The 15,918-nt window shown below is 45.9% G+C and overlaps 2 protein-coding genes across 2 annotated transcripts in view; one reads left to right on the top strand and one right to left on the bottom strand.

Moving 5' to 3' along the window:
• The window catches only part of LOC309530344 (uncharacterized protein), a 187,212-nt gene extending 172,275 nt beyond the window's left edge, over positions 1-14,937 (top strand). The window contains exon 6 of the mRNA XM_082219227.1: positions 13,430-14,937. Coding sequence (XP_082075353.1) covers positions 13,430-14,856 — 1,427 coding nt within the window. The 3' untranslated portion in view covers positions 14,857-14,937. The remainder of the gene's footprint in view (positions 1-13,429) is intronic.
• Positions 1-15,918, bottom strand: part of LOC309530321 (uncharacterized protein) — a 275,292-nt gene that overhangs the window by 217,983 nt on the left and 41,391 nt on the right. The window lies entirely within an intron of this gene.

The following is a 15,918-nucleotide window of genomic DNA, read 5'->3' as shown; positions in this document are numbered from 1 at the left end:
CAATACTTTCTAAAATATGTTGAATGGTTTCTTTAAATGTAAAGGTTCATCATTGTTCCACCCGATGTGTATGTCTTTAAGGGGCCAGAGCAAGATAACGAGACCCAGCTTTACAGCTGTGAAACATAGCAGGTGCTGCTGAGTTGTATTTGATTAAGGTGTGTCAGCATCTGGGCGTAGTATATAAGGAGCAGCACCTAGCTCTCCCATTACCCTAGGGGATGGGTTGGTGGTTGGGTCTGGTTTGGTTGTTAATGTATTTAGTGTAAAAGGAGCTTTTGTTTTTCTTATTAAAACCTTGTTTAAGTTATTTTTGAGTCCTTTTTTTAATGCATGGTCTCCCCAGCAAGCTCTCTGCAGCGCTACCATACTGCAAACAGCCAACGAAATATATGTCATAAAACTGCAAGATCAAAGGCCTTCTCCACATCAGTAAACATTAACATTGCTTTACAATTTTTTCTTGCTTCCAACTTTTCCAAAATATCTACTATATTCCTAATATTATCTTCCATGTGTTTTCCAGGCAGAATGGTCCTTAGGAATATATTCTGACATGACCTTCTTCAGCCTATTGGCCAATATATTAGCAAAAAAACCATAATCCACATTAAGTAGAGAGATTGGTCTACAATTTTTTACATTGGATCTATCTTGATCTTGTTTTGGAATCAGAGAAATATAAGCTTCCCTCCAGGTTTCAGGTGCTCTGTCCCCTCTTATAATCTTATTGCAAACTTCTAGCAATGGCTGAATAAGCCAATCTTTCAGTGTCTTGTAATATTTTGCTGATAAACCATCTGGTCCCGGGGCCTTGCCAAGTTGCATTGAGTTTATTGCATTTTCCACCTCCTGTCTTGTAATTAGTCCATCTAGTAGGATCCTTTTACCATCGGGAATCTTCTGCAAACCATTAATTCTAATAAATTGCTCAATTTCAGCATTATCTTCTTTACCCTTTTTGTACAATTGTTTATAATATTTCTGAAAACATCTTCATATGTCCACAGGGTTCTCCACAGACTTTCCTTCTGATATGATGCTTGTGATAGTGCTTTGTTTTTGCCTCTTTTTTAATTGCCAAGCTAGAAGTTTCCCACATTTATTTGCAGATTCAAAATTCCTTTGTCTCATCCTCCTTAGTTTCCATTCTATTTCTTGATTAATAATCTGTGAATATTGAGTCTGTAAAGCTTTAATTTCCTTTTGTATCTGCAAATTCTTTGGGTCCCAATGGAGGAGTCTCATGAATTTTAAGCTTTCTAATAGATCAGGCTATTGGGTAGTCCAGTATTTAGATTAGATCAATTTAGGACCACATTTCCTTGTTCCACCTGGCACTCTGCAGTGTGCCAACCCTCTCTACCCAGCTTCAGGATCCATGAAACAGCAGATACATGAAGGTGTATATGCTTTGATTTAGCAGGAATGGTCCCAGATAAGAGTTAAATTGACTAATTTGAACAACTACCCATTTCAAATTGGTTTTTCACAGATTGGTTTGAAAAGTTGAAAACCATGGGGCTATATAAATTCTAATGGGACTCTGTTTGAATTGGGCAAGTGTATCCAGGCTGCAATTAGCCTTTTGGTCCCTTAGGAACAACTGAGCAACTTCCTTAGAGTGCAAAACCGGAGCCTATAATAATTTTAAAAAATCCCATAGAAAGGCCAAGGCCAAGACATCTCTCTCAAGAAATGTCCAAACCTGTGCCACTACCTGTGCACGCCAGGCAATCCTCCATTTCTTTTACGGGATTCTTGCCCACAGTACTAGATATGATGGTCATCCGAACTGTATTCGCCCATTCCCGTCCATATTAGTTCGGTGATGCCCAGGATGTCAATATTCATTCCTGGTGTTAAGTTGTGGGCGAACATATCAGACGACACAGTGATTCTTCAAACAGCTCTTTCATGTATCTGCACTTTCATGTATCTGCTGTTTAATGGATCCTGAAGCTTTTTCTTGGTGAAGTGAATTTAAAACCATTTAAAAATGGGTAGGGAAGGTTGGCACACTGCAGAGTGCCAGGTGGTCAAAATTTAATTTGTCAAAATTTGGATAAAATTGTATAATTTTGTTGGAAAATTAATAAAAATTTATTTTTTAAAAAAACAACCTTTGATATTGTGATAAGAATAGATAGAAGAGTATTGTTTGTGTGAATGCACAGCCGGTTACCTCTTGTGTGTTTGTCCATTCCAGGAACAGCATTCCTGACCCAGATGTTCACAGGAAGTCCCTCAGATGATTCCCCTTTCAAACAGGATAGTGAACTTGGGTCAGTAGGGTCCTCCTCTCCTGCAGACGGACAATCCCTTCCCCAAAGCCCCTCCCTCCCCCACCTCCCCATGGGGGTCCCCCACACCACCCATCACTCACCAGGATGGCTTTGAATCACCTCCAGCAGGTACAGCTGAGCTTCCAACAAAATATTAAAATACAATAGTCCATCAAATATTAAAAGCTTCCCTAAACATAATAACAACAACCATCCATTTTCAGTCCATTGAGTTAGCAATTAAGCATTTCTGCAAAGGGAAATGGCAGAAAAAAGCATAAAAAGCATGCACAAGAAAGTATTACTGATTTATGATGAGAATAGGATTTATTTATTTTGAACCTCGCTTGGTTCCTCCTTGGCAGCCAGTGCAATGGTTTCAGCAGGGCTAGAACTCAGGACCCGCTGCCTTGAGGGACATCTAAGAGCAGTTGGGCAGGGAAAGGTCTCCCTTGGGAGGTGGTGGACTCTCCTTCCTTGGAGGTTTCTCAGCAGAGATCGGACGGCCATCTGCCATGGATGCTTCAGCTGAGATTCCTGCCTTGCTGGGGGTTGGACTAGATGACCCTGGGATCCCCTCCTATCTCTCCACTCCTGAATTCTAGGAGGAGCTTCCTTGCCTCCTGCAAAGCCCTTTTCCCTGCAAGCTCTTCCTCTGGTTTCACCCCCAAAAGGATATCTGGGCATTGGCAGCTGCCCTCCTAAATGCATAAAAAAATAATACGAATCTGAGGTTCTGCCAAGCGAGAGAGGGCTGAGCTGGAGGGACTCGGCTTGGCAAGGGTTAAAGGGAACTGAGCTGCCTTCCTAGAGAGGCCAGGAAGCAGGGGGGGCTGGTCCTCCAGAGCCAAGGCCCCTCCCTCCCCAGTCCTTTCCTGCTTTGGGGTCTCTCCTGCAAGGGCCGAATCGCAGCCCCCTCCTGGGATCTGGTGAGTCTCCTCTCTCTCCCCCCAGAGGGTGCAGTGGGGAGACGGTGGGGGTCCCAGGGCTGCAGCAGGGGAGGAGGCCGGGGGGGGCCTGATCTGCTCATGTGGGGGGGGGACCCCAAGTCAGGGAGGAGAGGGTCCTGCCAGGGAGGGGCCAGGTCTGCAGCGCTCGCCTTCCTGGAGATCCTGGAGGGATCCCTGACTCCCCCAAAATCTCCTTTGGCCTTTCAGAAGAAAATGACTCCCACGAAATCTCCCTTCTTTAAACAAAGGAGTCCCTGGGACTTTAACTCTGTGTGACGTCGCTCAGCCTCATTGCACAACGGAGGAAACATCTGCAAATGGTTTTCCAAAGCTGGACGAGGAGGTGGACTAGCCCCCCTTCCAAAAAAGGGTGGGAGAGAAAGGCCAGGAATAAAGAGAGGGATCCCAGCCCAGAGTCTGGCTGCTGCATTGGGGACCAGTTTCCCAGTGTCTCCCAGGGCAGCTCCCCACGGAGGCCACTGCAGCAATCCCCTCGCACCCAGAGCATGGCATCCCAGGACCACATCCTCTCTGTCCCAAAGGGATTGTTGCTGGAATACCAGCCGGAAATGGGCGCTGCTACTCACTGAGCCTCCAGGGACCTTGGCATCAATGGCTCTCTCTGTGTTAAGCTATCTAACAAAATAATAGTAATAAATTGCCCACCTGAATTTCAAGTGAGATGTATTTGGCCCCGTCCACTTCGCCCTCTGGGGTTTTCCAGATACACACCTGGCCCTAAGAGCAAAGAAAAAGGGACCCTACCCCAGGAGTCTGTCTTGAGAGGGGCAGAGAGTCCAAGTGCAAGAAAAGGAGACAGAAGCAGGGGAGTGGGGGTGAGGGGAGCAACTCCTGAGGATCCCCAGGTGAGGACCCCCACTAGAGCCAAACATCCATTTATCACGAGATACAAATGACTCCCTTGTCATTCGGTTCTGACTTCATGCATTGACTGGAAGGCAGCAGAAACCAGGTTGATTATTCTGACAGAAATCCCTTCAGTTGCCTCCACATTTTGCATTGCTAGAAGGCTAGAGATTTGTTTCTTCTCTTTCAAAAAGATATCTCATGGTCTGGGATCTGGTGCAGTCCAGCCCTGGTTCCCAGCAAGACTCATCCATGCTTGCTCAGGGAACCATTTCCCCCCCTGTCCTACAAATTCTGTAACAGAACAATGTATTTCCTTTGTAGGATTTGCTAGAGCTTCTCATTTAGACGGACAGAACTTGGCAGAAGACCAAAGGGTTCCTTCCGATCTCTCAGAGGCTTCCTGAGAGCACAGATGGATGAGCAAGACTCAGCTGGCCCTGGAACAGGAAGAGGCCATGCCAACCAAACTGGGAGCAGTGGGGGGTTATGGGAAAGCTCTGTGCAGAAGATCCTGGGTGAGGAGGACACCCTCCCCTCAGAGGTGCAGAGCCAGCAGTTGAGGCAGTTCTGCTGCCAGGAGGCCAAAGGACCCCGAGAGGTTTGCAGCCGACTCTACCACCTTGACCATCAGTGGCTGAAGCCAGAAAGGCACACGAAAGCTGAGATGCTGGACCTGGTGATCTTGGAGCAGTTCATGGCTGTCCTTCCCCTGGAGATGGAGAGCTGGGTGAGGGACTGCGGAGCGGAGACCAGTTCCCAGGCGGTGGCCCTGGCCGAAGGTTTCCTCCTGAGTCAGGCAGAGGAGAGAAAGCAGGTGAGAGAGACTTTCCTCTGGATACTCCCAAGGGGCTCCAATGAGGACGGAGAACATCCCATAATGGTCTGCTGATGGCCCATCCTCTTTCTGGGAAAGCATCCATGGAATGAGATCTCACACCCTTCAAGTCTTTGTCATTCTCTTTCTAGTATTTCTCCCCATTCTCTGTTTTGAATCCTTGTTTCTTTTTCAGGGAAAGGATCTCTTTGCAGAAATGGACCTGGATTCCTGTGAGGCAGAGAGGCCTCCGTTGGACACCAGAGAGAGGCCACTGGGTAAGCAGGAAGGTGGTTTTTCTCCACTGGTCTCATTCTGTTGGTTTTCCAACTCATCTGAGGGTTCTTTTCATCTTGTTTTGGGGGGAGACAGTTGGGAACAAGGGTCCAGAAGAGGGGAGATGTATTTCTGCACAAACAAACATATGAAATGGGCACAAACGTCCAAATACTCTCAGTAGGTAAGTCTTTCTCAAAGGCCCATCTGTAGTTAGAGATTCACCTGTGAGAGAAGCAGGCACTCCTGGCGTCCTGCTTACCTTTTTTCTCTTGCAGGTGGCAGAAGGATGCCAGCAAGACCTCCTGATCCACCTTTTCATGGGGGCAGAAGGGAAGCAGCGGCTGTGGAACCAGATCAGGTCAGGGGAAGCTGCCTTGTGGGGACAGAGGCCGAGGGATGGAGCAATTTCATGGACTGGTTAGGCACAGAGGAATGGTGGGAGGAAGCAGCCGGGGAACCAGGAAAGGAAGACGGCTCAGAGCCCAAGAAGTGGAGGTAGAAGAAGGTTGGGCTGTCAGAGAGAGAAGAGGGAGAAGTCTGGGAAGAGGAGGTGTCCAAAGCTGAAGGGGAAACAGGGCTTAGTGAGCTGGGAGACTCTGTGGCAGAATGCAGCGCAGAATCAGAGGCAGAAGAGGAAGGAGGCGAGTGGGAGGAGGGAGATCGAGAGGCAGAGGTGAGTCAGAAGAAGGAGGAGCCACCGGGGGCTCCCTCTCCTTCTGCCAGAAGCCACCCTCCCTGCTTGTCTCTCAGAGCCAGGAGACGGAAATAGGCTTATTTTAATTAATCACTGAATGCTAAAACTGTTTTCTAAGCAGTGGACAAACGAGAACAAATAGTGGCCTGGGTTCACCTAACCAGCCCCATCAGACGAAAAATGGGGCCTGCCCCCCATTCCTCCCCTTCCTCCTCTCCATGCCCCCCTGAACCCCTTGAATTTGGCTCTAGGGCATTAGGAGGGAACCTTCCCAGAATAGCTCACGAGGAGAGGAGAAAGTGGATCCGTCCATTGAGGAAACTAGAATGTTTGGGTAGGTAGAATGACTTGGAAAACACAAGGTGGAGTACCACCTATTTGCACAAAGACAAATACCCATAATTAAAGCACAGAATAAAATAAGCACCCATAATTAAAATGCAAAGCAATCCTATTGAAACAACACTGCAATTAACAGGAAGCAAACCACAGAGCATGCTGGAGCAGATCATATTTCTGCTGTCTCAGAGGAGGACATTTCCCTTTTTCTTTTAGAGTCCAGTGTGCTTTGAAGATGTCGCTGTTCATTTCACGGACGAGGAGTGGGCGTTGCTGGATCCTGACCAGAGAGCGATGCATAAGGACGTCATGGAGGAGAATCGTGGGATTGTGGCCTCTCTTGGTAAGGCTCCCTGTGGGATCGTTGTATCTGCCTGGAAATTCAAAAAATACCTCTATGGACCAACCTCATATATTTTCACAGAGCTCAACAGCGCCCCCTACAACACCTGGAAACCCAACACCCACGCAATAAAGAGTAACTTAGTTTTTTCTTTGAACAATCTTCCTCAAATTATTCCTTTTTCTACCACGATTGGGCTGGTCTAAACTGCCCAGGCCATCTTAAATGTCAGCTTCAGAATTGTTAGGAAAGATAAGTAGCTTCAGGTTTTCTGTTTTTGTTTTTGGTCCTGTCAGTCTTGGGTTGACCACTCTGGTGAGACAGTTCGCGGGCAGGTAGGGTCTTAGCCTGCGTACCAGGTGGAGCTGGTAGACAGCTTCAAAGGGCTTTCCCCCCACGGCCAAGCTCTGAGCATCTTGGACACAGAGTTAACCTGCGCCTCCATGGACAGCTGTGAGTCCAAAATGACTCCCAGGCTGCGCACCTGGTCCTTCAGCGGCACAGTTACCCCATTCAAGACCAGGGAATCCCCCACACCAACCCGCTCCCTGTCCCCCAAAAACAGTACTTCTGTCTTGTCAGGATTCAACCTCAATCTGTTAGCCGCCATCCATTCTCCAACCACCTCTAGACACTCACACAGAAATTTCACCGCCTTCACTGGTTCCGATTTGAAAGAGAGGTAGAGCTAGGTATCATCTGCATACTGATGAACACCCAGCCCAAACCCCCTGATGATCTCTCCCAGCGGCTTCATCTAGATATTAAAAAGCATGGGGGAGAGGACGGAACCCTGAGGCACCCCACAAGTGAGAGCCCAGGGGTCTGAACACTCATCCCCCACCACCACTTTTTGGACACGGCCCAGGAGGAAGGAGCGGAACCACTGTATGACAGTGCCCCCAGCTCCCAGCCTCTCAAGATGGTCCAGAAGGATGTTATGGTCGATGGTGTCAAAGGCCGCTGAGAGATCCAGCAGAACTAGGAAACAGCTCTCATCTTTGTCCCTAGCCCACCGGAGATCATCAACCAGCGCGACCAAGGCAGTTTCAGTCCCATGATGAGGCCTGAATCCCGATTAGAAGGGATCCAAATGGTCCGCTTCCTCCAGGCATGCTTGGAGTTGTTCAGCAACCACCCACTCAATCACCTTGCCCAAGAATGGTAGATTTGAGACTGGGCGATAGTTGGCCAAATTGGCCGGGTCTAAAGATGTTTTTTTAAGAAGCGGTTTAATGACTGCCTCTTTCAGCGGGTCTGGGAAGGCTCCCATCGCCCAGCCCTTCCCGACTAGCTTTTATAAGCCAAGATGGGAAAGGATCAAGGAGACAGGTGGTCGGTTTCACCTGTCCAAGCAGCCTGTCCACATCCTCGGAGGTAACAGATTGGAATTGATCCCATGTAACAGGACCAGACAGAACTCTAGCACTCTCCCGCCCTGGCCCTGCTCCCACGGTGGAGTCTACCTCCTTCTGAATCTGAGCGACTTTATCTGCAAAAAACTTTGCAAAAGCATTGCAGGAGATTTTGGGGTCCCTATCAGGACCCGGTGGTGCAGGTGGTTCCGATAGATTCCAAACCACCTGAAAAAGTCTCCTGCTGTTTTCTGCAGATGCAATGGAGGCGGCGAAGAAGACCGTCTTCGGCATCGCCATTGCCACTTGGTAGGCTCGGCATTGAGCTCTAGCCCGTGTCCGGTCTGATTCAGAATGAGTTTTCCGCCACCGGCCATCTAGCCGTCTCATCGATTGTTTCATCACCCTCAGCTCCGGGGGAAACCACGGGGCTGTCCGGGCTCCATGCAATCGGAGAGAGCGCTTCGGAGCCAGACAGTCCATAGCCCTGGTTGACCACAAACTTGACATGAGCCAACAGTGTGACGTGGCAGCTAAAAAAGCCAATGCAATTCTGGGCTGCATCAATAGGAGTATAGCATCTAGATCAAGGGAAGTAATAGTGCCACTGTATTCTGCTCTGGTCAGACCTCACCTGGCGTACTGTGTCCAGTTCTGGGCACCACAATTCAAGAAGGACACTGACAAACTGGAATGTGTCCAGAGGAGGGCAACCAAAATGGTCAAAGGCCTGGAAGCGATGCCTTCTGAGGAACGGCTAAGGGAGCTGGGCATGTTTAGCCTGGAGAAGAGGAGGTTAAGGGGTGATATGATAGCCATGTTCAAATATAGAAAAGGATGTCACATAGAGGAGGGAGAAAGGTTGTTTTCTGCTGCTCCAGAGAAGCGGACACGGAGCAATGGATCCAAACTACAAGAAAGAAGATTCCACCTAAACATTAGGAAGAACTTCCTGACAGTAAGAGCTGTTCGACGGTGGAATTTGCTGCCAAGGAGTGTGGTGGAGTCTCCTACTTTGGAGGTCTTTAAGCAGAGGCTTGACAACCATATGTCAGGAGTGCTCTGATGGTGTTTCCTGCTTGGCAGGGGGTTGGACTCGATGGCTCTTGTGGTCTCTTCCAACTCTATGATTCTATGATTCTAACACCGCATTCCAGCGTGCCACCAGGGAATCTGCTGAAAGGCCATTAACTTGGGATAAAACATCCCCTACCACTCTCTGGAAGCCAATTGGATCCATTCAGTGGCGGGGCGGACCATCCGAATCTGTCCCACCTCCCTGAGGGGAAGGGTTGTGGAAAAGTCCAGTTGCACCAGGAAGTGATCTGACCATGGCACTTCTTTTGTTTCGCTTTTAGTTAATGTCAGATCACCAACATCCATAGAGGTGAACACCAAATCTAAGGCATGTCCACGGCTATGAGTTGGGCCAAACTTATTCAGGGACAGCCTCATGGAGGCCATGCTTTCCACGAAGTCCCGAGCGGCCCCTTGTAAGGTCGTGTCGGCATGGATGTTAAAATCCCCTAGGACAACCAAGCTAGGTGTCTCCAGGAGCATATCCGCCACAACCTGAAGCAGCTCGGGCAGGGAATCCTTGGTGTAGCGGGGAGGTCGGTATACCAGTAGGAATCCTGTACTGCCCCTATTGCCCAACTTCCAGAACATGCACTCAGAAAACTGGGTCTTCCCAATAGGACGCCTGGTGCAGACTATTGACTTCCTAAAAATCACTGCAACCCCCCCTCCCCGCCCACGTGACCTGGGTTGCTGTGCGTAAGAGAAACCTGGTGGGCAAGCAGCGGCAAGGACAGGCCCATCTGCTTCATCCAACCAAGTCTCTGTCACACATGCCAGGTCAAATCCTCCATCTCCAACCACTGTCATGGATGGCAGTGGTTTTGTTCATCATTGACCTGGCATTGCATAGCAACACTTTCAGGTCATGTGGGTTTCCCTTGCTGATTACTGACCAGACCTGGAGGCAGGGATAGTCCTCAAACAACGACTAAACCTGCCTCCTCGGTAATGACATGGTCTGGTCTTAGCATAACTCCTCCTCCTGCCCGTGATCACTGAGATTGGGTGTCCTAATACACCCCCCCCCCGTGGAACCTGCCCCACCCAATCTATTGGCTGAGGCTCACTCCCAGGCAGCCATGACCCTACCCCTTAAAAAGCAAAATACAAACTATATAATAACTTAACAGAATAATAATAATAATAATAATAATAATAATAATAAACCAAAGCAAGAAACAATAGCGCTCAAATTAAACTAGTCCCCACCCTGACTAAATGCTTATCCCACCCCAAGCAAAAATAAAATAATGAAATAATATAATATTATAAAAAACAACCACCATTTAAAGTGCTGCAAATTAAAAGTGCTTAAAACATTTAAAACCATTTTGTCCCTTGCTGCAGGTAGCTGCTCAGGCCTCTAAACTGTAGTGGTAAGTGCAGGCCCTGCCCCCTAGGCCAGAGTTGGCAGGAGAGGGTGCGGTCTTCCCAGCACTCACACAAGCAGCAACAGCAGCAGTCATGATGATGATGATGATACAGTGGTACCTCGGTTTACAAACTTAATCTTTTCCAGAAGAGGGCGGTTCTTAAATCAAGGTAAAGGTAAGGTAAAGGTACCCCTGCCCGAACGGGCCAGTCTTGACAGACTCTGGGGTTTGTGCGCCCATCTCACATCTATTGGCCGGGGGCCAGCGCTGTCCGAAGACACTTCCGGGTCACGTGGCCAGCGTGACAACGCTGCTCTGGCGAGCCAGAGCCGCACACGGAACGCCGTTTACCTTCCCGCTGGTAAGCGGTACCTATTTATCTACTTGCCCCCGGGGGTGCTTTCGAACTGCTAGGTTGACAGGCGCTGGGACCGAGCAGCGGGAGCGCACCCCGCCGCGGGGATTCGAACCGCCGACCTTTCGATCGGCAAGCCCTAGGCGCTGAGGCTTTAACCCACAGCGCCACCCGCGTCCCCTAAATCAAGGTACCACTGTAGTAATAATAATATTTTTTATTTCTACCCTGCCCATCTGGCTGGGTTGCCCCAGATACTCCAACACACATATAATCATGAAACATAAATAGTAATAATCTGATCCCATATATAAAGAACATTAACTTTAAAATGAACAACTTCTACTAGTGGCCAAAATTGTGGAAACCTATTTTGAAAGGTGTATTTCTGAGGTTTGGTGGCTCATAACACTACTTTTGTGTGGAGTAATACCATAAAATTATATAGCAATGGAAAGATAATTTAATGAAGAAAGTAATGCAATGACTTTTATGAAGGAGTATTTATTGGAACAGCAGTCATAAAGAAAAAACGTGAAACCTTTGGTAACCATTGGTAACCTTTAGCTTTAATTACGGCCTTACAACGCCTTCCCATGAAGTGAACCAAGTTTTTAGTTCTGCAGCTGTAATAATGTGAATAATATAGAGTTTGACAAATGGAAGGCATTATGGAACAAAGGTATGAGATTCTCGGTATGCACAACACTCAGGGAAAATGTATAAAATGATGTACAGGTGGTACGTAACGCCCGTAAAATTGGAAAATATATATAAAACTGGTGATAAATTATGTTGGAAGTGTAAGATCAAGGAGGGTGATTTTTATCATATGTGGTGGTTGTGTGAGCCTATCAAAAAATTCTGGGAATCTATTTATAATGAACTAAAAAAAATCTTTAAATATACCTTTATAAAAAACCCTGAAGCCTTTTTGCTGGGGATAATTGGAGAGGAAATCAAAAAGGAAGATCAAACACTCTTTCAGTACGCGACAGTGGCTGCTAGAACTCTAATAGCGCAGAATTGGAAGACATCAAAAATCCCAACTATAAACGAGTGGCAATCCAAACTATTTGATTACTTAGAATTGGCAAAAATGAGACAGAAAATAAGAAATCAAAAAGACAAAGTTTAACAAAGAATGGAATAAATTTATGACATACATGGAAACAGAGGTAAAAAATCTAAAAATTACAGTAGGTATGACGTAACACCTGTGATGTAAAGAGTTTTTTAAGGAAAAGAAACTGCAGATAAAAAAATCATATAATAAATTCTGAAACCGAGATGAAGGGAAGTCAATTAGTGTTTGTTATTTAGTAAATGTAACCTAATTTGTTGGTATCTTATGTTAGGAGATGTTTTTTCTTTTGTTTTCTTTATTATTATTCTTTTTTTTATGTATTTCTTTTTTGTCTGTATGTGTGATGTGTTTTTTTCGTTTGTTTTAATGTTTGATGTAGCAAAACAAATAAAAATCAATTTAAAAAACAACAACGTGAAACCTTTGGTAACCATTGGTAACCTTTAGCTTTAATTACGGCCTTACAACGCCTTCACTTGAAGTGAACCAAGTTTTTAGTTCTGCAGCTGTAATAATGGGAAACCAAGACTGAATTATTGCCTCTGTTAATAGAGCTTTATTGCTGGGTTGCTTCTGTATAACAAGTTTCTTTAGTCGGCTCCATATATTTCTGATTGGGTTGAAGTGTGGGCTATTCCCAGGCAATTCCAGCAGTGAAATTTCATTATCTTGAAAGCACCTTTTGCACACAGCACCTTTTGCTGCCATACAACCCCAGATCATCACACTGTCTGGGTGTTTCATGGTCAGTGTAATGCAAGTAGGATGTAAATGTTATCTGATTCTTCTCCTCGCGTATTTCATGCCATCACTACCAAGCAAGGAGATTTGGGTTTCATCGCTCCAAATAACACTGTCCCATTGTTCCGCTGTCCAGTTAACATGGGTTTCATCTTTTCAACCTTTGTTGGAGAGATAACAATGGTTTTTTCCTTAGAATTCTAACATTTAGACCAGACTTGCACTCAACTTCCCATTACATTGCACCATATCGTTTTGTATACACCCAGATGATTTTCTTCTGTCATGTAGGCACATTCTCTCCATTTTTCAATTGCCAGCTTTGGTTTAGTTTTTCCCAATTTTTCATCTAATTTATTCATAACTGTAGCCTTGTTCACTTAATAGTACAATTTTACATCACTTTCTGGGTGACCAGTCAACTCTTTGAGCCATTTCTTTAATTTGATTATGTTTTTCAACCTCACTAAATTACCAACTTGATAGCAATCACATAAGACACTGACAAAAGTCAACCTAAGCAAGTTGTGTTTCTTTTTTCTGGTTATTTGGCTTTAAGGTTTGATAGAATATGAACAAACTTTGATTGCATTGTTGATTGCATTCTTGATCAAATTATCTTTCCATTGATATATAAATTTATAATATTACTCCAAAAGAAGAACTACACTTTTTTCCAAAAGTCTTCCACAATTTTGACCACTACTTTATATCAAACAAAGCAACATTCAACAACTCATCAGAATCTCATAATACATATGTTGGTTAATGACAAACAACACATGTAATGAACACACACCCAACTCCCTTCAGATCTTGTCCATTTGTTCCTGAGGCTCTAATCCCTTTTTGTCTCCAATGCAGATTGTGATGAATCAGAAATCGAGAACGAAGGTGACCACGACAAAATCCCCAGAGAGGAGAAGCCACAAAAAAATTTGGAGTGTGGAGAAAGCTGTACTCAGAGCTCCCATTCCACTTCCCATCAACAAAATACCATTGGAAAGAAAGTCTATCAGTGCATGGAATGTGGAAAGAGCTTCAGGAAGAGCTCCTCTCTCACTTACCATCAAAAAATTCATACAGGGGAGACACCCTATCAGTGTGTGGAATGTGGAAAGAGCTTCACTCATAGCTCCTATCTCACTTCCCATCAAAGAATTCATACAGGGGAGAAACCCTATCAGTGTGTGGAATGTGGAAAGCGCTTCACTGATAGCTCCTCTCTCACTTCCCATCACAGAATTCATACAGGGGAGAAACCATATCAGTGCATGGAATGTGGAAAGAGCTTCAGTCACAGATCCAATCTCACTTCCCATCAAAGAATTCATACAGGGGAGAAACCCTATCAGTGTGTGGAATGTGGAAAGAGCTTCAGGCAGAGAGTCAGTCTCACTTCCCATCAAAGAATTCATACAGGGGAGAAACCCTATCAGTGTGTGAAATGTGGTAAGAGCTTCACAGATACTTCCTCTCTCATTTCCCATCACAGAATTCATACAGGGGAGAAACCCTATCAGTGTGTGGAATGTGGAAAGAGCTTCAGAAAAAGCTCCTATCTCACTTCCCATCACAGAATTCATACAGGGGAGACACCCTATCAGTGTGTGGAATGTGGTAAGAGCTTCAGGAAAAGCTCCTCTCTCACTTCCCATCACACAATTCATACAGGGGAGAAACCCTATCAGTGTGTGGAATGTGGTAAGAGCTTCAGGAAAAGCTCCTCTCTCACTTCCCATCACAGAATTCATACAGGGGAGCAATCGTATCAGTGCATGGAATGTGGAAAGAGCTTCAGTCATGGCTCCCATCTCACTTCCCATCAAAGAATTCATACAGGGGAGAAACCCTATCAGTGTGTGGAATGTGGAAAGAGCTTCACTCATAGCTCTTCTCTCACTTCTCATCACAAAATTCATACAGGGGAGAAACCCTATCAGTGTGTGGAATGTGGAAAGAGCTTCAGGAAGAGCTCCTCTCTCACTTCCCATCACAGAATTCATACAGGGGAGAAACCCTATCAGTGTGTGGAATGTGGAAAGAGCTTCAGGATGAGCTCCTCTCTCACTTCCCATCAAAGAATTCATACAGGGGAGAAACCCTATCAGTGTGTGGAATGTGGAAAGAGCTTCAGGAAGAGTGCCCATCTCACTTCCCATCAAAGAATTCATACAGGGGAGAAACCCTATCAGTGTGTGGAATGTGGAAAGAGCTTCAGGAAGAGCTCCTCTCTCACTTCCCACCAAAGAATTCATACAGGGGAGAAACCCTATCAGTGTGTGGAATGAGCTTCCGTCAGAGCTCCGCTCTCACTTCCCATCAAAAAATTCATACAGGGGAGAAACCCTATCAGTGTGTGGAATGTGGAAAGAGCTTCAGGAAGAGTGCCCATCTCACTTTCCATCACAGAATTCATAAAGGGGAGAAGCCCTATCAGTGTGTGGAATGTGGAAAGAGCTTCACTCATAGCTCCTATCTCACTTCCCATCAAAGAATTCATACAGGGGAGAAACCCTATCAGTGTGTGGAATGTGGAAAGAGCTTCACTGATAGCTCCTCTCTCACTTCCCATCACAGAATTCATACAGGGGAGAAACCATATCAGTGTGTGGAATGTGGAAAGAGCTTCACTGATAGCTCCTCTCTCACTTCCCATCACAGAATTCATACAGGGGAGAAACCCTATCAGTGTGTGGAATGTGGAAAGAGCTTCAGGCAGAGAGTCAGTCTCACTTCCCATCAAAGAATTCATACAGGGGAGAAACCCTATCAGTGCATGGAATGTGGAAAGAGCTTCACTGATAGCTCCTCTCTCACTTACCATCACAGAATTCATACAGGGGAAAAACCCTATCAGTGTGTGGAATGTGGAAAGAGCTTCCGTCAGAGCTCCGATCTCACTTACCATCACAGAATTCATACAGGGGAGAAGCCCTATCAGTGTGTGGAATGTGGAAAGAGCTTCAATAGGAGCTCCAATTTCACTTCCCATCAAAGAATTCATACAGGGGAGAAACCCTATCAGTGTGTGGAATGTGGAAAGAGCTTCCGTCAGAGCTCCGCTCTCACTTCCCATCACAGAATTCATACAGGGGAGAAACCCTATCAGTGTGTGGAATGTGGAAAGAGCTTCACTCATAACTCCCATCTCACTTCCCATCAAAGAACTCATACAGGGGAGAAACCTTATCAGTGTGTGGAATGTGGAAAGAGCTTCACTGTTAGCTCTAAACTCACTTCCCATCAAAGAATCCATACGAAGGTCAGAAAAACCAGTATACAGCTTTAGGAGCCAGGCAAATCCACACCTTTTTAACCAGGCCTTTTTCTTATTGACATCTAATACTATT

This window comes from Podarcis vaucheri (genome assembly GCF_965113315.1).
Source record: "Podarcis vaucheri genome assembly, chromosome: 4".
Lineage (NCBI taxonomy): Eukaryota > Metazoa > Chordata > Lepidosauria > Squamata > Lacertidae > Podarcis > Podarcis vaucheri.
Note: the sequence above shows the minus strand (reverse complement) of the source record. Positions and strands in the feature narration are given on the sequence as shown.